Here is a 22,062-nt window from a genome sequence, read left to right on the forward strand (position 1 = left end):
GAACCGATGGAAACTGGGTTACTGTAGGTCAAAGGAGAGGAGGAAGGTGTGTTCGGAAGCAGGGAGAGAAGAGGAAAGGCAAGAGTCTGGGACTGAGAGTAGGGACTTTGAATATCGGGACTATGGCAGGAAAAGGTAGACGGTTTGTCGAGATGATGCAGAAAGGGAAGGTAGATATACTGAGTGTCCAGGAGACCAGGTGGAAAGGTAGTAAGGCTAGAAGATTAGGAGCAGGCTTTAAGTTGTACTATCATGGTACTAACACAAAGAGAAATGGAGTTGGAGAAATCTTGAAGGAGGAGTTTGTTAGGATTGTTCTGGAGGTGAAAAGAATGTCTGAAAGACTTATGAGTCTGAAACTGGAAATTGAAGGTCTGATGCTCAATGTTGTTAGTGGCTATGCCCTGCAGGTGGGATGTAAGTTTGTGGAAAGGAGACATTCTGGAATGAGCTAAATGAAGTGATGTAGAATATCCCCAGAGATGAGAGAGTGGAAATTGGTGCAGACTTCAATGGACATGTTGGTGCAGGGAATAGAGGGAATGAAGAAGTGATGGGCAGATTTGGTATCCAGGATAGGAATGCAGAGGGCCAGATGGTGGTAGATTTTGCAAAAAGGATGGAAATGTCCGTAGTGTACACCTTTTTCCAGAAAAAACAGGAACATAGGGTGACTTGTAAGAGCAAAGGTAGGACATGCAGGTAGACTACATCTTGTATAGACGAGGTAACCTGAAAGAGATCAGTGACTGCGAAAAATTGTTGGTGACAGTATAGCCAGACAGCATAGGATGGTGGTTTGTAGGATGACTCTGGTGACAAGGAAGATCAAGAGGACAAAGGCAGAGCAGAGGCCAAAGTGGCAGAAGCTGAAAAGGGAAGAGTGTTGTATGGTTTTCAGGGAGGAGTTGAGAAAGGGTCTGGGTGGTCAGGGAGAGCTTCCAGATGATTGGACAACAACAGCTAATGTTATCAGGGAGACAGTTAGGAGAGTACTTGGTGTATCACCTGGAAGAAAAGAAGAAAAGAAGATATGGCGACTTGGTGGTGGAATGGGGAAGTGCAGGAGTATATACAGAGAAAAAGCGGTTAGCAAAGAAGAAGTGGGACACTGAGACGACTGAAGAGAACAGACAGGAGTACAGGGAGATACAGCATAGGGTCAAGATAGAAGAAGCAAAGGCAAAACAAAGGGCGTACGATGACTTGTTTGCTTGACTGGACAGTAAGGAGGGAGAGAATGATCTGAACAGGTTAGCGAAACAGAGAGATAAAGATGGAGAGGATGTGTAACAGGTCCGGGTGATTTAGGATAGAGAGGGAAATGTAATGACAGATGCTAGAAGAGTGATGGGAAGATGGAAAGAGTACTTTGAAGAGCCCATGAATGTGGAAAATGAAAAAGAGGCAAGGGTGACTATTGAAGTGACTATTGTAAACCACAAAGTAGCAGAGATTAATAAATGTGAAGTGAGGGAGGCATTGAAGAGGATGAAGAGTGGAAAAGCAATTGGTCCTGATGATATACCTGTGGAGGTGTGGAAGTGTTGAGGAGAGGCAGCGGTAGAGTTTCTGACTAGATTATTCAACAGGATCTTGGAGAATGAAAAGATGCCTGAATAATGGAGACGAAGTGTGATGATGCCCATTTTTAAGAATAGGGGGATGTGCGGAATTGCAGCAACTATAGAGGGACAAAGTTGATGAGCCATTCAATGACGTTATGGGAAAGAGTAGTGGACTAAGTAGACTGAGAGCAGAAGTCAGCATTTGAGAATGCTATGTATGTTAGACTGGCGTAGGGTAGACAGTGTAGACAGTGGTGTGGTGTGTTGTAGGGGTTACAGAGAAGTTCAAGGTGGAGGTGGGACTCCATCTCCAGCTCTGAGCCCCCTCTTGTTTGCAGTGGTGATGGACAGGCTGACAGATGAGGTTAGACAGAAACCTCCATGGACCATGAGGTTTGCAGATGACCTTGTGATCTGTAGTGAGAGCAGGTTGAGGAAAATTTCGAGAGGTGGAGGTATGTGCTGGAAAGGTGAGGAACGAAGGTTAGGCACAGCAAACAGAGTATATGTGGGTGAATGAGAGGAACCCGGGTGGAACAATGAAGCTCCAGGGAGTGGAGATCAAGAAGCTGGAGGATTTCAGGTGCTTGGGGTCAACAGTCCAGAGCAACGGAGAGTGTGGAAAAGAGGTAAAGAGACGGGTTCAAGCAGGTTGGAATGGGTGGAGAAAAGTATCAGGGGTACTATGTGATAGAAGACTATCGGCCAGAATAAAGGAAAGGTGGACAAGACAGTGGTGAGACCAGCGATAATGGATAAGATTAGGAATGAGTCTATCAGAGGAACAGCACATGTTAGATGTTTTGGAGAGAAGGTCAGAGAAGCCAGACTGAGATGGTTGGGTCATGTACAGAGGAGGGACAGTGAATATATCGGTGGACGGATGCTAGAATCGGAGCTGCCATGCAGGAGGTCTCTAGGAAGACCAAAGAGAAGATTTATGGTTGTAGTGAGAGAGGATATGAAGGTAGTTGGTGTGAGAGAGGAGGATACAGAGAATAGGGTTCGATGGAGAAGGTTGATTCACTTTGGCGACCCCTGAAGGGAAAAGCAAAAAGCAGAAGAAGAACAGAGAAGTAGCTCATAATATACAAACCGATTCTTAAAGGTATAAGAAAAAAAAAAAATATGAACAGCAAATATTGATCAGAATGATATTGCAAGTCTTTTAACATACACGTGTTTATTGCGGATAGAGGGCAAATGTTTATAACAGACAGCACGCTCAGTGAATGGTAGCAGGATGGCGGATATTGGAGGGCGTGATGGCAAAAGTAATGGAGCATAACTGCACCTGAAAGAGCGTAGTTACTCGGGTGAGGCATTATGATGGGATGTGATCGCCCCAGGTAACCTCTCTTACCCGATCACTGAGACGGAGAGATCATTTGCGAGTTATCCAACTTTGTCGACATGGCTGGGGATAGCTATAAAAAAAGACAGGCGAAGTTGTACCGACCTAAAAGTCACAGAGAAAAGAGGACGATGTGTAATTGCAGAAGGGAGGAAGACCGCGATCTGTTTTACATCACAGCAGTTTCTTTCTAGACCGATGCATGAAATATAGCTTTGCTCTAGCATATATCACCTACTGACAGTAGCCATGGTGGGAAAATTGGACAGAGAAGCTGTTGAAACTGCGGCCAGCCAAACTAAATTTCCAACCTCAAAGAACTCTGGTGACTGGTCACCCTCGGAGCGTTTAAACCGGCAATGACCTCAGACTGCACACTGGTCGGGGGAGTCTGGTTGGGGGTGGGTTCAAATAAATAAAATAAAATTAAATCATGCATATTCTAACGCCGGTGTCCATCCTTAAACTGGAAACTAAATGTCATTGTTTTTAATTCTATCATCATTTATTACAGTATAATAAATGCATTATATCTGCACCCATACATCTAAAACTTACAAAAGGGAAATTCATTTTTTTTAAGAGTATAGTCCACTCATTTTTTTCTTGGCAAATGTTTTTAAAGAGGCCTCTTTACAACTCCATAAATCTGTAACTAGGACCACCAAGGAATGAATTTTAACCTTGTTTTAAGGATAAATGCGTTCTACAAATCAAATTATGAATGGCTTATAACATCTTCCGGATATAGACAGTAGTATAACTGGACGTTTGGATGTCTGTGCTCGTGGGTTAGAGGATGAGTGATTGATGGACTGCATAAACACACTGATTCACGTGCTATTAACTGAGCTAGTTGTACAATTACAGCCAGTTTAACAACAAACACACACACACACACACACACACACACACACACAAGCAACAGAGTTTTCAAATCACGATATTGTTGCAATTTTTTTTTATTTGGCCTGGGCCTGACTTAACCAATGTGGTGAGCAAAGAGAAACGCTGATACGCCATACGCTCCCATCAGCTGATTTAAAAGAAAATTTAGAATATTACGTCAGAATAATGCCTTTGACACTTGAGAGCTCGAATATCTCGCTGTATAAACAAGAAGGAAAATACAATCCAGCCTGGAGGGAGACTTTGACAAACAAAAAAATGTGTATTTTTGACTTTTGCATCCACTGGGCTGATGGATAGCATGCAGTGAAAGCCAAATAAACATCTCGAACCTGACCATTGACAATGACGGATCTTAACTATTTTATTTACTATATTTGATGTACTTGATCTGCTTTATTGCCATATATTTAGTGACAAATAACTAATGCAGCCTAAGGGCGTCCCAGTACAAGACAGGGGTGAGACCAGCGATGCTGTATGGCCTAGAAACAGTTGCAATGACAAAAAGACAGGAAGCAGAACTAGAGGTTGTAGAGATGAAGATGTCTAGGTTCTCTTTAGGAGTGACCAGGATGGATAGGATCAGGAATGAGTCTATCAGAGGAACAGCACATGTTCGATGTTTTGGAGAGAAGGTCAGAGAAGCCAGACTGAGATGTTCGGTCATGTACAGAGGAGGGAGAGTAAATATATTGGTAGACGGATGCTGGAATTGGAGCTGCCAGGCAAGAGGTCTCTAGGAAGACCAAAGAGAAGATTTATGGTTGTAGTGAGAGAGGATATGAAGGTAGTTGGTGTGAGAGAGGAGGATACAGAGAATAGGGTTAGATGGAGAAAGTTGATTCGCTGTGGTGACCCCTGAAGTGAAAGGCCGAAAGGAGAGGAAGATTTAGTGACAAATAACTGTACAATTTTCAGATTATTATCATTAACCTGTAATCCCGCATCCAGACTCACTTATCTTTCTTATGTCAATGATGTCCTGGTCTGGGTTTGTTTGCATTCCTTTGCATTGTGTGTGTGTGTATATGTGTGTGTGTGTGTGCGTAGATGAATCCCTGATAACATAGTGTCTTACAAACTGTTTCACAAACCAAAGCTCACTATTCTACCATTTTAATTTCAAAAACCTGAAGAATCTAGGAAAAATCCTACGAAAGCACCACCCACTGCATATCATGCACACACACACACAAGTTCCTTTACACTCTGACGCCCCCTGTTGAGTGAGGAGCTCCTCTTTTTCAGAGGTGTCGGCCTCCGGCGAGGAGGAGCCCCGGCGAGAAACGCTATAGAGGACTGCGGTGGACACACAACACAGAACGACAGCGAGAGAGAGACGAGGTCAGGTGGGTTCCTTACGTGCGCCAGGGGTCTGCTGTGAAGAGTGATGCTGGGTCTGTACTGGTGGAAGTCTGTCTGGATCACACACACTCTCTTCTCCATCCTCACAGCTCGCAGCTCCCCATGCTGTCTTCACCCGAGCGGACTCCGGGGAGGAAGTGAGGCTTGTGTGTGTGTTCTCCTGAGGCAATAGGAGTGTGTGTGTGTGTGTGTGTGTGTGTGTGTGTGTGTGTGTGTGTGTGTGTGTGTGTGTGTGTGTGTGAGAGAGAGTCAGAGCAGATAGGAAGAGAGAGGAGAGGGTGTGTGAGTGTGTTAATGTGTGTTATGCCTGCTACCTGACCCTGAGAGGAGGGAGGGGAGTGAAAAGCAAGAAGAAAAGCTTGTGCATTCTTATTTTGACACACACACACACACACACACTCACACACACTCACACACACGCGCACACCACTAGCGATTGACATCAGTGCACACAGATGACTGCCCAGCTTCACCTTATGTTCCACACACTTTCTTTTACATTCCTGAGCAGCGCTGCCTTGAAGCAGGCTAATTTGAAACCACATCCCATCAAACTTCATCTGTAGAACTTTACTCAGCCCAAGCCATCGTGGCCAGTTCGATAAGAAATTAAAACATTTTACCCAGTCGTGCAGCGTTATATAGCAATACACTGACAGTATCTCAGATGTGATCGTTGAGTGTGGAAACGAAAGTATCAATATTCGCTATTATGCAGATGACACCCAAATATACATTTCCTTTAAATGCCGAAACAAACTTTAAGTATGGCTGCCTTTACTGGACTGAACTCTCAGAGCCCTGATTGGCTGTCATGTTGTATTTTATTTTTGTCAACCCATTTATAAAAGCAAGAATAATTAACAAAATAAAATAAACAGGACTGACTTTCCCGAGCAAGGATTCATTTTTGGCTTCCCTAGAAAAGTGGATCAGTGAAGCAACAATCAAAGCAAAGCTTCATATCTTTCACATGCAACATTTGAATTTGATTGCAGCAGTATATAAAAAAAAAAGGTCACTAACATCAGCGTGGGAAACCATGGATATTTGTGCCAAATTATATGCACTTAATTTAGTAGATGTCAAGATGGCTTACATCAGCAGGCTGGAAGTGGCAGAAACACTGACCATCATTGTTGTCCACTGAGCCACTAATTCTCATGCGGTCAGAGCCGTAGAGACCGACCCGGAGTCGAAGCGACACTGACTTTCACCCTTTGGTGCACACTGTGATTTGCACTGCCTGTCACTGTCAGTCATCGGTGCAGCAGAGCAGAGCACGTGCAATTCGAAAAAAAAAAAAAAAAATTCTCACGGCACGAAGCACCCTGGACCAATTCCGGTTTCCTGCACCAGCTGGGATCCCCCGCGACCCACGAGTGCAGGATAAGCGGCAGAAGATGGATGGATGGATATGTCTATTTCTTAAAGAAAACATTGGCTTCTGTAAATATTTGAAAAACTTTTTTTTATTTGAAAAATTTGATCGGGATTCAACAGATGTTCAATATTTCAATTTAGGTATTCATTTCAGAAAAGCTGATGGTTATAGTATTTATAATACAATTTCATTACATAGTTGAAAAATACATATGCATACAGTATGAGTATGTATATGTGTATGTATAAGCTTATGTATGTTTATATGCACATGGGTAGATAGATGTACATGTATGTGGATATGTCTATGCATGTGTGTTTATGTGTCTATGTATGGTAATATATGCTGTTATACATGGTTAGATATACACAGTATGATTTTTTGATAAAGATACAAACACACACACACACACACACACACACACACACACACACGTATACAAATACATTGATTTTTCTAAAGTTGATTTCCATTGAATCCATGTTTTACATTGTTAAATTGTTATTTGGTATTTCATATCTTTTTTCCAACCGAAAATACATTTCTCCGTTTTTTAGCGTCACCAGAACCAAAGCATCAGTGCAACTTATGTAACAAGAGGAAACTCCCGTTACAAACCCCAAGACGTCCAATCATTCATGTGGAATCAGTGAGGCTGCAGCTCAGAACCTCTCTGCTCGCTTCAACGCACTACCTGCCTGTCTGCCTGCAGGCAGCGGGAAATCATGCAAAAAAATATGTTTACCTTACAGCATCGGAGGGGGGGGAAATGACAGCTGAGGGTAATTTATCTTGTTTCATCTCTGGCATCGGAAAAGAACAGGCCGTTTGGGTTTTAATCACCCTGACAGAGCGCCAAGTCGAGCGGATGTCAGCGTGTGTGCGGAGCTCAAGAATTTGACCCCAGTGAAAAAGAGCAAAATTTTACAATACGGGGTGTTTCAGCCGGCGGCGTTATTCCTCTGCAGCTCGGATTTCAATCCTTTTTGTTACAATATCGAAACATTTCATTTGAGTTGAAATATGTTATTGAGAAACCGATATCAAGTGTGAGGGGGATATTGGGAAATTTCGTTCGGATTGCAAACCAACCTTAACTGAATCTTATTACAACCGATCAGGCGAGTGAATTACTGTCTTATATCTTGGTAGTTACATGGCAGATATAGTGTGTTTAAGCTTTACATGTGTTATAGTAGTGGGTTGTCTAAACGCCTCTGAATGGCCAAAAAAGAGTTTGGGTTTGGGTTAAGATTAGGGTTAAACCAACTTATTTTGGATAAGTCAACCCTTTTTGCTGTAAATCTGCTGGTAGGAATAGAAAGAATCTCGGCTTGCGAACGTCCCTAATCATGAACAAACCGGCCACAGACAGACTTTTCGATCTAATCTGGAATTGAGATGCGAACAAGCCTTGGTGCACGAACGCACAAACAAACAGTTTGGCTGTCGTGCACGGTACTCTGCGTTGTTTACATCGTTAATCATTGTATTCTTCTGTTATAAAACTTATTTGTGTGTGTTTCAGCAAGTTGGCTCCTAAAAAGGTCAAACGTGCTGGTGACAAGAAGAAGTTAAGCGTTTCAGTCCATCTGAAGAGGGAACACGAGAGCGCTGTTTGTATTACAGAGTTCACCAAGCATTTTGACATGGCCAAGTCAATTCTGAAGAAAAAGATATGCTAAAGATGACAGATGTGACTAAAAGGGTGACTATGTTAACAAAGCAAAGTAATTCTTAGCTTGGATTAATGAAAGATAGCTTGCTGGACAGGGTCTCATATGTGAGAAGGCTTTATTTTTAATGATTTAGCAAAGGAAACGCCGAGTACAAGTGCTGCCAAGAGGAGAAAGCAATAATTAACGTTATTTTTAATTCCTCTCCATATTTTTGCCATAGGTAAACACGTAAAAAGTTTCAAAAGAGTGCAATTATGTGTGCATGAATTTTTGGTGCTGAAGAACGGATCAATGACGATTTACATCGATTAGAATGTGAAACATTAATTCAGTTCGTGAACATTTCGGTTTGCGAATGGAGTCAAAATAGCTGAGGTTCTACTGTGTTGTTTTCTTCCCACCACACGACAGGGCCAGATGAAATTAGCTTAGCACAGATAAGTCATTTATAATTATTATCATTATGTGAATTTGGGACAGGGAACCAAAATCTAACAAAGGCAATCGGTTTTTGAGCTTCATAAATATTGCCATCGCGGCATTGTGATTCTTTCAAATACACAAGTCCCTTCTTTTACAAGATCCGAAAAATGACTTGCAGTGGTTTGTCTTAGAACGCGGTGAACAGAACAAGTTACGACATGCATGCGCACCGGAGTGCTCAAACGTTTTGCTGGAATGTATACCTGTCGACTTTTGATGGCGGCCACAGATAGCGGACAGTCCTGCAGTTGTGCTAAGCTAATTAGCATGAAGGGGCAGGGGTTGTGAGGGGGAACTTTTATCGCAAAATGCAAAGGCGGAGATGGAAAGACCATCGATCATCTGGTCTAAATCCAGGTAATTGTTTTGGAATCCTTCCATTCAGAGATGCACATCTGACAACCACAACGCCTCAGTTCCGATGACAGAAAATGGCGTGGAAAATTTACAATGCTGCCGTTTCCATATGGTGTCATTGACGCACGGCAATAAAGGGGGATAAAATATTAATCGAATCGTCGACGTCGATGTTTTTTTTTTTCAAAACCGCGTATCCTCGGAAGGGTTTTATTTTGGCACGGCACCGCTAATCCCCGTGTCTGTCAGACGATAATGCATTTGAACAACCCGGCATAAGCCGTTCCACTCTCCGATGTTTTGATTTGCGAGGCGTGTGGATAAATCTGCCAGGACAATTAGAGGACGCAACGTGACCCACACACCCCTCCTTCCGCGGGTGCTAACATGCCGAGCGGCTCCCGTTGGAGACATAAAACACAAAGTCAATTCAGGATCACGGGTCGCTTCAGAAAAAAAAACACTTTTCCATGAGGCACTGGGATAATTGCAGTAATCCGCGCTACTTCTCTCATCGCGTAATTACACATTTGTCGTACATCTACAAACTTAACCATCGAAAGGATCGGGGATCGGTTGGACTCGGACCGGAGCGGGAAGAAGATGCAGGAGGGGGGGAAAAGGAGGCCTGCTTGGATGTTAAAATGGGAGTTCGCTCCCCGGATCGTGCCGTGACTTGTCCGCGGCAGTTCATCTGCCAGTGCGTGACACACGTACATGGAATTTGATTAATTAAAGGTTTGACTCGTCAGATGAAGTCTGACATAAAGATTACAACTCTGGAGAAATAGCGGGCCTCCTTGTTGTCAGCCATGCGTGTGCGTCCAGTCCCGCAGCCGCCGCGAGCTGCGTTCGCACACCCTCCTCGGCTGTGAGGCGGAGAAACGGTCTGGTTAAAACATCCACATTTTGCACATCCCCTGCCAAGAGCGAGATAAGAGGCTACTGACCGCTATTATATAATTATGTTTTATTAGGGTTTAAAGCCGCAGGTTTCCATAAATGGTTGGGCGAATTCAGCTCAGTCTCTAGCGAGAAAAAAAAAAATCCACCTACACGAAGGGGTAAAATTTAAATTTTATGCCAGAAGCATGAAATTAAAGGAGGTGAATAATAAAATTTGAGTCATAAGCGGCATATTTAGGAAAAAGGGGGATTTTTTTTTGAATATTCCTTTTGGACATCAGCCTAAAACCCACATGGTTCTTAAAAAAGGCAGCAAATTAATCCAAATGATTCTGTAAAACGGAATATTTGTCATTAGATTATACAGTTGAAGAGTGGTTCCAATTTTGGATTTAAAAAAATTATGTAATTATATATATAAATTTTCCCCCTTATTTCTCTTACAGATCATCTCCACAGCACAGCACAAATGGTAGTCTGTAATTCCAGGTATAGCCACAAGGGGGCAACAGTATATGTTGGTTTGTATCCCATTGTTGTCATTGTGACTTTGGAAAAAAAAATGTTCACTGACATCTTGACCTTAAGTTTCATACAAATTACCTGATTTATGGCTCCTGGGTTAACAACGCTATTAAGAACGTCATTCAAGCTTTTTTTCTTCCCTTGCAGAGTCAGATCTCTACCCTTCCAGAGCTGATTGTGACCCTGGAAGTCTCTAAAAGCAGAACGGGAGCCGGAGCATTCAGTTAATGAACTCCTCTTCCATGGAAGCATCTTCATATCTCAATATCCCGGTGGATATAGAGATTTTTTTACCTCAACCAGGCAAAACTGCCTGCACAGAGCTTGGATCCATCCAATAAAATCTGACTTGATGCACTTGCAAAGTCTATACAGGTCGTAACCCTGCCTTCTGATGATGAGTTATTTGCCCTTATGCTTCAGATGTCCTTCATCTAGGAAGTTTGTTTTGAATGTATTTACTCTTTCCATATTTCCACAGGCTTTTCTTTTTTCTTTATTTGCTTTGAATCTGTTGATTTGTTTGGTTCCAACAAACCCCCTGTTATTCATCAAGCCAAGTGATAACACCGGGTCACAAGATGTGGCAAGTGCGAGCGCTCGGCCGAGATACAATAAAGCGTCGTGTCACGACGTCTCCAGGAAATGCCTTTTTACACTAGGTTCTAAGTTTCATTTGCATTGTGATTTGTAAGTAGCTTTTTCCCGTCCGCTCAGAGACGGAGTTACGCGGGCATTTGCTGAGGGGTAATGAATCAAAGAGCATTTGTTATCGTATGTCTGGGAGACAAAGTACCTGCCGCTTCGGGCTCCAGCACAAACTCGCACTCCTACGATCGCCTGCATAAATCACACCGATACGGCTCTGGGGAGAGAACAGCTGGGAAAGGCAGGGAGTGATGGAAAAGGGCCGAAGGAGCAGATCTCTTTCTCATCTGACCTTATTAGCAACTCTTTAAAAGGAGGTCGCCTTCGCTGCTGCCGGCAGGCTTTAATATCTGAGGGTTCACCGCTGAGATTTGTCGCCCTCTAGAGGCCACATTATTCCTCTTTTGTTTTTCTTCGATCGATTTCAGAATAAGGGTAACGCTTATCAAGAGGTTTTTATGCATTTTAAAAATATTCTTCCACAATCTGAAATTATCCTATAGATTCACCTGTGTATTTCTAGTGTATAGATAAATTCAGTCACTTCAATGTGTTAACACACGTGCATGGTCGAATTTTTTATCAAACATTTACGAAAATTTACTGTAAGAAATATCATCACTTTTTATCCTTTTTGTAACTTAAGTGCATCCACCTACTCATACAACGGAAAATAACATATACTCACCATTCTTTGTAAATTGCTATATCGAGCGAACTAGCTCACTGATGAAGTTATGATGTTAATGAAAAATGTGATCATTTATCTATTCTAATTATACTTTACCATTTTTGATTTAATTTTGTTTAATGGAAACATTATTTTTTTGAGTGTGTATTTGCCTTTTAATTTTCCCCACATTTACACATATATGTGATTTTATTATCAATATTATGATCTTGACTTACTAGAGTTAAGTAATCATTTTTTTCCTAGAACACCCACAGGTTTTCCATCTTCTATACTTCCCCTTTTATTGTTTAATTTAATTTAGTCATCCATCTCCAGTCTCATTTATTTACATAAGATAGCTTAAAAAAAGGAATGATATTAGTGTTTTTATCAATACTAGTTATTATTTATTATTGGATGGTATTTGATTGACATATAAAAATGATTTGGGGGTCTTCATGAAGTCCATAGCATCCTGTTAAGCTCTACACCTGAAGATGCAAATGCTTCTGAGACAACAATTTTTTTCTTTTCATCTTTTAATTTATTCTTCATATAAATAAGATACTTCACTGGATGTGTCCTGTCGCAGACGAAAAAAGTAAAAGCTAAATGGCCTTACCAAGAACCGCAATACACAAAGCTTTTGTATAAAACATTTCAAGGGTTTAAATATAAACCATATCAACCCATAGCATCGTCTCTATATCTCAAACACTGGGATCACACAGGTAAAAAAGCAGATTCTGACTTCATATCAGGGAAAAGGGGACAATGAATGAAAGGAATGTGTGAACCGGGACGTTTGCACATTCTACTCCCCTCGATATACAATGATGTTCTTGTCTGTCTCATGAATCTTGATCTCGTAGAGCAGGCCCGGCGGTAGAACCCTCACCATGTTGTCCCAGATGTAAACAGACAGGTTCTCAGTGGTGCTAACAGTGAGAACGCAAGTTATTAGCGAGATAGTAGACGTGCGTGTGTGTGTGTGTGTGTGTGTGTGTGTGTGTGTGTGTGTGTAGCGAGATGAATACAAACCTCACAACATTGGCGAAGTAGGGAACGTCCTTATCAAGGTTCTTATGGTCGAGAGGAGCCATGATGACGTCCTGAGAGAGGGAAGCCATTGTCAGCCACCAGTGTATTTAAAAAGACACAATACTATAACTTTATTAACTACTGCAGCTCTGCAAGCACCTTATATTTATCTTTAAAAATTGGGAAAGGCTTATTAAGCAGTTATAATCACTTGCAACATCAATATGAGTAGGTTTTCAGGTGAAGTTGTCAAATTTGTGTCTATTGACTTTTTTTGTCCTTAGTAGGGCCGTCATCTCGTAGAAATTCCTAAAATAAAAACTCTTCATGGGCTTATTATGGATGTTTTTGCACATAAAATCATGCTGAACTGAGCTGGAGTGTGGCTGGTTTTCCACGTGAACACAGCAGTCGCACACAGTTGGGTTACGAGCAAACACTTGTGGTTTAATACGCCGCAAGTGACAAAAATGATGAAGATACTGTCAGACTATTCTGCCGTGAGCAGACAAATCAGGACTGGATCTCATTTTTCTTCAGTTGTTTCGCTAATTTTCTTAAAAATATTAAATTCGACCGGGTCCTTTCAAATATTCTGTGATTTTCATGAGACGCCATTTGCACTACCATTAAAATCTCAATGTCTTACCTCAATGCACTTCTTCAAGTCTGTGAGGTTCATCACCATCCCGGTGAAGGGGTCGATCTGTGGACAAAGCGCAAGCTTACATGAGATTAAGACACATCCTGTATGTGTGATCATGTGACATGGGAGTGGACAAGAGGAGTTTGTATTTTTCAAGTCTCATTTAAAAACAGCAAAAATGCTCTGTTTTTAGGTCCTCAAGTAAACACATTTTGTGTAATCATTCGACTGGGAAATATATGTGTGTGTGTGTGTGTGGGAATGAATGAATGAATGAATGAATGAATGAGAGAGAAAGACACAGATGTACATATATTTATAATGCTTTAAACTGTTGAAGTCATCATTTGTCTTAGTGAGGCTCATTCAGCAAACTCTGATAACTGATCAAATCTGGGCCCAAAACCAGGCAGTGCAAAAAACTGTCTTACATCTTCATACTCGTAAAATCAAAGTAAAAAATGATGGATTAAAATATCAAATATCACCAGGACTAAACCACCTGATGACAGAAGAATTTGGGAGCAGCTCACCTTCCCCCGCACCGTCACCTCCACTGAGGACAGAAAATGCAAGAAGCTGATGAAAAAACCCAACACTCTTCACATCGTAAGAGAAAGAAATGGGTGAGTGTTACCTACCCTTATAGTTGTGTCCATGGCCGTAAGGGTTGTTGCATTTTCCGTAGACTTCCAGATTTTCTTTGTCACTCAGGTGGATGCTAGAGAGGAGACAGTTAGATGTTTGAGTTCGATATAAACCTTCTGGTTTTCTCTTCATGTTTACTCATTCACTTGTGGTGCAAACAGAACTGTGACAAGGGGTTATTGACATTCACTGCTTTCAGGAGCATCTGGTACATTGTGTCCTCAAATTGGGGTTGTCAGATTATTCTCCTGTTCATGAAAAGCTACATTTCATGAGCTACTTTTAATAATATCAATGAGAACAGCTCACAAGACAAATACTTCTGTTTTTATTAAAAAAGGAAGATGGGAAATGGCATTTAAACAGTATTATTTGATATAAAAGGCTTTTGATACTCCTGATCAGGAGATTCCTACAATTAATCTGACTCATATCACTATATCTCTGATATAGCATTGACTAAAATAAAATGATACTTAGCAAACATAAAGCAGGTATTTGAATTTGTGGAGACCTATCGTACAGTTTTGAAGGTCGCATATGAGGTACTGCAGAGTTCCATTTCGGGAATTTTGATGTGAATTCTAATGGACATAAATTCAAGTTTAAGAAATGTGATGGAATCAAAATATAGAATGTATGAAACATTAGGAAAGCTCAAACCAGTGGTAAAAATGTTGAAGTCTCTTTAGACCAATACGTGTCAGAAGCCGAGCAATAAAGTGGATTGGATACTGATACTGCAGAGGACCCAACCCCGGATAGGCGATGGATGATTTCCATCTGTTTAATGTGAAATGACAGATCATTGGATTGCCAGCATTGCCATCAGGGAAAAACTGAATAAAAAATTAATATTTATAAATAAATGTAACTACTCCTTCATGTGAAATAACTTTATTTTAATACCCGTTCAATTCCAAAATGTTACATATACAAATGCATATAATATTATTTTTTTTAATTCTTGGACAATTTGTTGTTTTTCTGGGAGGCTGACTTTGGCCTACTTTGCTCTGTGTTTGGTGTCAAAATGCTGATGTAGATTGTACTCTTTGACAACCGACACTGCCTCACCACACAAAAGACATACCGTTTTCTTCTCCTCGAAACACAAACATGTATTCGCCTTCCATTCTTTCTTGAAACAGCCTTCCATCTGCCTCAACTTTTCTCTTCCTGGACAGTTAGGGATCATTTATATTTCTCAATTCTACTTGTTGAAAATAGCATTGATGTTGATGCATTGCAATCTAATGGTGGGATGCTGTCACTTTGTAGGTAACATGACCAGTATGAACTGTGGCAAATGTACTTTATGGTCAGTGCACGTGTTTGACTAGTTTATTTTAAGGCAATCAGACCTTATTAGATGTTCTTAGATAATATCAGACTACTTGCTCGTAGTATGTTCTGGGTTTTTTTGTAATGGCGGACTGCTCAGGCTGTCATCATGTTATGACAGAAATTACCATTTTATAAGATTCCTTGTCAATATATTCTGCTTATCCACAGTATTATTTGTAAATAAACATTCCCATGTGTGTGAGTCTTGGCAAATAGTCATTTTAAAATTCACAGTGTTGTGAAATTAGTGTATTTAGGACATAGCACACAGTCAGAAGCAGTTAATTACAATTATACAGTCTGAAAAGAGTATGATAATGAGATTATTCACTAACAGAAACTTGAATCTCTTTTGTTGGCTAACTTTGTTAAAAAGTATTAAGATGTTTGTGCTTCAGCTTGTAGCTTGTTGAATGCGGGCAGTGTATTTGGGAACTGGACTTTGCCACTGTTATGAAGGGAGCAGTATAAATTAACATCAGTAGAGTTTTAATAATATACAAATAATGGTAAATAGTCACTATATTGCAAACTATAAGTAAAGTACATGATCTCCAATTTGAGGTAAATTTACCCTGCAAATGTTCTCTGTAAATATGTGTCCCGAAATTCTTATTACGTTTATTTTGTAATTTCCGACGGTTCTGAACGCAGCAAAAACCCCATTCGCTCACCTAAATATCAAGAAACTAGTCCCTTCGTGACCAAAACGTCGTCGACATCCCATCGCTTACCATCCTTTCAACGAAAAGAAAACCCGTCGCAAAATCCTCGCTGATCCCACAAGTCTAATCCCGCTGGCGCGACAGAATACGGTACCTGTGGAGGCGATGGCAGGCGCTGAAGCACTGGACGCGGGTGAGGTATCCGATGCGCTCCGCAGCGGCTGCGGATCCGGCCATGGCGATGTTCTCCGGAACCCGGAAGGAACGGATCAAATATGCTGGTGACCGGAAGCACGGCTCCGCAAGACTGTCCTTCATTGGCTGAAAGCAGGGTGGGAGATGGGATCACGTGACAAGTACCGGTATTCTCGGCGGCGGATTGGATGGACGATACCAACATTTTCCCTGATTTTAAGCGACTTCCTCGTCGATATCGATACAGATTTCCTTTTTTTTTTTTTTTTTTTGTAGTGTTTTTTCATAACATCATTTAAAGGTCAATATGAAATGTGAATAAAACTCATGAATACAATTACTCTGAAAAAGAGCTCATAAAATGGCATTAAAATCACATCAAAGTGAATTGAATAAAAATACTTTATTAACAAATATATTTTATTAAACTCTTTATATAAGTATGATTTATAAGTATAATTTAAACAAGTATTGTGCTGTGTTTTTCACCTTTCTAAAAAAGCTTTTACACTGCGAGACATTATAATCAATAATGTTAACAATCACATTTGTTTATTTATTATAGTTATACAAATAATTAAACTGCAATCTAAACTGTAATTTACTTAACAGTCTATGTTGTTCATCTTGAAGTCAGTCAACTTCATTGTGAATACTGCCATATGTTTTACACATACAGAGGATTGAAATAGCATTTCCCTAAGATCAAAATTAATAATTTTTGTACTTTTATAAAATGTATAAATAGTATCAAAGACAACAGCAAGCTACTACGAGGTAGTGAGGCTATTGCAATGTCCAAAAAAGTTAAAGTGCAACTGAAAATGTATAATTTATAACCTGATACAAACAGAACATTAGCTTTCATTGATAACATTCCAGAAAAATAAAATGTCCGTCGAAATTTTCTGATGGACTGCAAGCATATGAACGTTTGACAGATTAGAGAACTTGGCTTCCTCCAACATTCACCTCGCTTAGTTACGCATTTTTAAAAGTTTAATAAAACTACGCGTCATTCAATTTTGAGTCCCTTATAACACATTGTCCCCTTTACCTGGGTATTCTTTGCCTTCATGAAACTCTCCAACAGCATCTTCTGATGGACAGCAGGTGTTGTAGGGGACATTGAGGCATGCTGTCAGTCTCCATGGCAACCTTCAGCTTCTGCGCTCAAAGAGGCTGCTAGTGTCACTTAAATATCGCACAACCTCGTTGTGTGACATTCTCATAGAGCTCACTCTGAGCAAAGTAAGGATAGAGTTTTGCTTGACTGAGCCTGTGCAGCAATATCTCAAAAATAATGTAAGTTGTGTAGATGTAATGCAATGTAAAAAGTATTGATTCCAAAATATCAACCGAAAATATAGAAATATTGATATTATCATAGTTGGCCCCTACATCAAATACCAGGAGGCTGAGACAGAGCAGGATAGGGTTCTTGGGAAATGTTTAGATTTGTGACAATTGCTGTAAATAAATAGAAAACATAATGCAAATAATGATAATTATTCTCATTGTTAAAATAAAATTGCTTTATGCATTCCAACAAATACTTCACTTGAGACCCTGAATTGCCTAGATGTGTGAATGAGAGCGAGTGGTTGTATTTCTCTATATTTGTCCCTTAGATTGACCGGTGGCTGGTCCAGGGTGAATCCTGCCTCTTGCCCATTGACAGCTGGGGTAGGCGCCCCTTCAACTCTTGGTGCAAGATGAGCTAAATAGATAATGAATGAATTAAGTAAAAAATGAAGCTTAACAAACTGCTAACATTTCACAAAGTCAGGAGTGCAACATGTCAACAACCTATCTATGTCCCTCTCTCTCCCTTGTGTGTCTGTGTGTGTGGACACGCTTAGCTGTAACAATTTGTCGTATTTTCAACGTTACTATTAATTCCTAGCTCCAGCCACAAGAGGTCTCATTGAACACCCTGAATACTTATATATAGTTTAATGGCAAAGGGGGATAATGTTAAATCTTTCTGCAACGTAAAAAAAAAAAGAAATTGTTCAGCAAAAGAAAGAAACATTAAATATTCCTTTTACGTAAAATGCATGCAAAGGGCATCTCACTCGCACCAGAGACGGCACAATCCTGGATTTGCTGATTTTGTTAGAACCGAGATCTTGTTATTGCCGGCCCTTGTGAGTTTAGTCGTCCCCCGCAGTGATGAAGCCTGTTCCTCTTCAACCTCCACAGCTGTCATCCGCAGAAGTTTTCTGGAGACTGCGGACAAGGATCGAAGAGATCTTTGCCAGAACACATACGCTAAGGGGAGTTTTGTAATTTTCAGAAAGGTCTTTTTTTTCTCCCATCAAAATCGTGGCCACTGGCCAAAATATGAACCACAAAAAAAACAACAAAAAACAACCCGACACAGCCGTTATTTTATGGCCAAAATATTTATCTCATCCCCTAACCAGTGAACTACAAATAATAAAAATAATCTCCATATGTGATTCATTTTGTACGGATCGCTTTTTTTCTTTTTCTACAACTGTCTCGGTCAGCAGCATTTAGCTCAGAGACTCCTTGTAAACTAGCAGTAAAAAGCAGATTTATAGCAGAATATATGGATAAATAACGATTCCACGCGGATGCGAAAATCTAATTTCTGCCGTAATTAGATTGAATAAACCAGATGAGCATTCTTCATGTGGGGTGAAGCTCCCATTCAGGTTTATTAGTCAGTGTCTTCACAGATGAGGTTCACGCCGGTGTCTTTTTCCGCCCTCTGGAAAGAATGATCGGCCTCCAGGCTGCTTGTTTATGATGCTATAACCTTTGATTGATGTGCTTTCTACAGAGCCTGCGTCAGTACTGTGTGTGTGTGTGTGTGTGTATATGTGTGTTTGTGTGTTTGTGTGTGTGTGTGTGTGTGTCTGTCACAACCAACACTGCAGAGTAATCTTTTTAAATGTACTTAAAAACTATCGTTTTCTTGGTGGTTCAGAAAAAGATTTTTTTTTTTTTTTTCTAAACCATATATATATATATATATATATATATATGAAAAAAAATAACTGATTAATTGATATTAAAATATAGATATAAATATATTTTTCAAATTGTCTTTTAGATACTTATTTATTTATATGTTTGTTTGTTTATTTAATTAATTAATTTATCTATTTTTGATAATCCACACCAACTCTGGTAATTAGATAGAAGTCAGAATTAGAAGTCATGACATTGAGGCCAAGGCCACTGATGACCTGTCCTGACACAGAACCATATGATCACTGTGAAACCAAATTTCGACACAAATCAAAGCTGCGCCTCGGAAAAAGCACAACGAAGCAGACGACTATTGGTTTTATTTTGTGCACATACATATTTTTGTGTTGGGATTTCACTTGCACGTAAATGTTCCGACTGTACAAAATACTGTGTAATACACATACACATACATACAGACATACATACATAACACTCTGCACATAGAGCTTTTTGCATTTGGCAGAATTTGCATCCAGACAATAAATACATTGTATTTGTAAGACCACTAGAATGCAGAAGTAAAGACATTTGGATATTTATAACTAGCCTGACTGCCATTGTGTACATTTCGCAAGGTAAATATATAGCAAACATTGGAAAAACACCGGCCTTGCATTTTTTATATTGTGGCTCCCCAGAACCGATATGGACACATGGAAAAAAAAATTAAAAGTTACACTCTGAAAAGTAGTTTAAAATAGTCTCAATTTAGGAAAGATTTGAAGACAGTTACTTTTAATTCCTAACAGACCAGGAGTCCAAAAAGAAAGCAGGCATCACAGATGTACATCTCTTCTTCAACCATCATTTATCCTCCATGATACTTCCTGGTTTCTGTATACATATCCAAAGTGATCCCCTTATTCTTGTTCCGGGGATAAAAAATCCCATTCTTTCTCACTGCTGGCATTTTTATGGTGTATGCGCCTGTGATATTACATTGGTACTACATTACCCACGATCCTGCAGAGCGAGTGCAACATGTTCGATTGTTGGTGCTGACTCACCACACAAATGTAGGATTTCTTCCTCAAAAGTTTATGGAGAAAACAGTTGCAAAGTTGCTTTTGGTAACAAGAAGAGGCAGTTTTATACTTTAAAAGTACAACATGTGGACTGCTAAAAATACTTTCAGGTAAAGTATAGCTCCCTATAAGATTAGCTCATGACTCATTTCCAAACTGCTATCATTCTCATCATCTATCCGGTCTGTCGGCATGAAGCAACAGTAAGTTTAATATGAAATGGGCTTTTATTTCTGTCCATTCCCCTTTTGAATCCTGGTCCTGTGATGAAGGGGTGAAATTAATTTCCACTCCACTATAGACCCACGGGGCTCCTGTGACCCACAGGACGCCTCGAATAAACCAAAGCTTTAGTGAGCAGAAACTGCGTCGGACTGGATTAACCTCTGGGGGCAAAATGAATCAACCTTTTTTCCCCAAAAACGTCTCTCCTTTTCTCTTTACACCTCGTTTTGTCAAGTTTAACGTTGACCCCTCTTGCCGCTGAGCTTTACGGCTCAATACTGTACAGAAATACCATTATACAAACACAACTCCTTTCATAAGTATGAGGGTGACATTTCATAACACCGCATTAAAATCCTTAAAAGAAAACATCACTCAGTGTTCTCAACATTCTCATTCAAGATCCCCGGTAAACAATTATCTGTTGTAATTAATTTTTGAGCTGATAGACATATTTTTCAGATAAACGTGCTACATACCTAAATAGGTATGTCCATTTCAAAAGTTGTCGATACTCTTCAAATACCTGGGCTTTGGCATTTAGTTTGATCAGGTGCTCACCATTGTTATTCCGTTTGAGAAAACAAAGGCGATTGCTGTATCGTATCAGTTAGAACCGTCTACCTGTTAAGGCTACAATCATCATTAGTGTGAGATCACGTGCGCCTTTCCCTCCCAACCCTCGTACCACCTTTTGGTATCTGGCTTTCTACTGTATCTCTCAGTCCTTCTCTCTTGCTTCCTCTCTTTCTACTCCAACTGGTCGACACAGAAGGTTGCCCAGATTGTCCCCAGATGCGAGTTTTCCGTCAGGTTTAAGCTGGCGTTTCCTCACCGCCGTAGCCAAGCGCTTGCTTGTGGCGGAATATTGTGTTTCTGTCAATCATTTTAGAGAGTATGGCCCATACCTGCACTCCATGGAAAGTGTAAGGAGACAACTGTTATGATTTAGCGATGTACAAATAAGATCTAACTTGACTACTTTATGTTGCCGTGGTTGCTAAGCAATACAGAGCCGCGTTCCATTCGGACATCAGAAAGAGAAACAAAAAGATGTAGCATGGTAGATGGCAGTGATCCATGCAGCCAAAAAATACATGTCAACATTTGGACGGAGAATTCTGGAGCGCTTGAGAATACTGCGTAACACTGCTACCACCTCATCTAGGGTTACAAGTCTGTCTTTGGCTGAGCGTCCACAAGCTCCTTGGAGTCATTTCACAGGAAAGAAACGTATAGGACGGACAGAAGGCTCCGTCCATATTTAACATTGAGCATAAATGAACCCTAACTTTAACAAGTGTACAAGAAATGTTTTTTGAGCAGCGATTAGATTTCTTGGTTCTCTTGTGGAGGTGTGAAGGTGTCTGGACACAGTACCATTCCAGGACTATGAAAGCTGAACAGAGT

The 22,062-nt window shown here is 40.4% G+C and overlaps 2 protein-coding genes and 1 long non-coding RNA gene across 3 annotated transcripts in view; 1 reads left to right on the forward strand and 2 right to left on the reverse strand.

The window, feature by feature from the left end:
• LOC147214674 (putative uncharacterized protein MYH16) overlaps nucleotides 1–6,504 on the reverse strand; it is a 67,055-nt gene extending 60,551 nt beyond the window's left edge. The window contains exon 1 of the mRNA XM_086140218.1: nucleotides 5,197–6,504. Within this exon, the coding sequence (XP_085996344.1) occupies nucleotides 5,197–5,280 (84 nt within the window). The 5' untranslated portion in view covers nucleotides 5,281–6,504. The remainder of the gene's footprint in view (nucleotides 1–5,196) is intronic.
• A 1,536-nt stretch (nucleotides 6,505–8,040) lies between these two features.
• On the forward strand, nucleotides 8,041–16,448 carry LOC147214675 (uncharacterized). The gene is made up of 2 exons (XR_015104320.1): nucleotides 8,041–9,102; nucleotides 10,681–16,448. It is a non-coding gene; the product is annotated as an uncharacterized LOC147214675 (long non-coding RNA).
• Nucleotides 12,406–16,509, reverse strand: pts (6-pyruvoyltetrahydropterin synthase). Its single transcript, XM_086140895.1, has 6 exons — nucleotides 16,356–16,509; nucleotides 14,183–14,262; nucleotides 14,075–14,097; nucleotides 13,545–13,601; nucleotides 12,896–12,966; nucleotides 12,406–12,792 (listed from the first exon to the last, which is right to left on the reverse strand). Exons 1-6 carry the CDS (start codon nucleotides 16,436–16,438, stop codon nucleotides 12,669–12,671), a joined length of 438 nt encoding a protein of 145 aa, XP_085997021.1. The 5' UTR covers nucleotides 16,439–16,509; the 3' UTR covers nucleotides 12,406–12,668.
• Between the last annotated feature and the right edge of the window lie 5,553 nt (nucleotides 16,510–22,062).

This window comes from Fistularia commersonii, chromosome 33, assembly GCF_037954325.1.
Source record: "Fistularia commersonii isolate RoL2024-O1a breed Wild chromosome 33, RoL_Fcom_v1.0, whole genome shotgun sequence".
Taxonomy (NCBI): domain Eukaryota; kingdom Metazoa; phylum Chordata; class Actinopteri; order Syngnathiformes; family Fistulariidae; genus Fistularia; species Fistularia commersonii.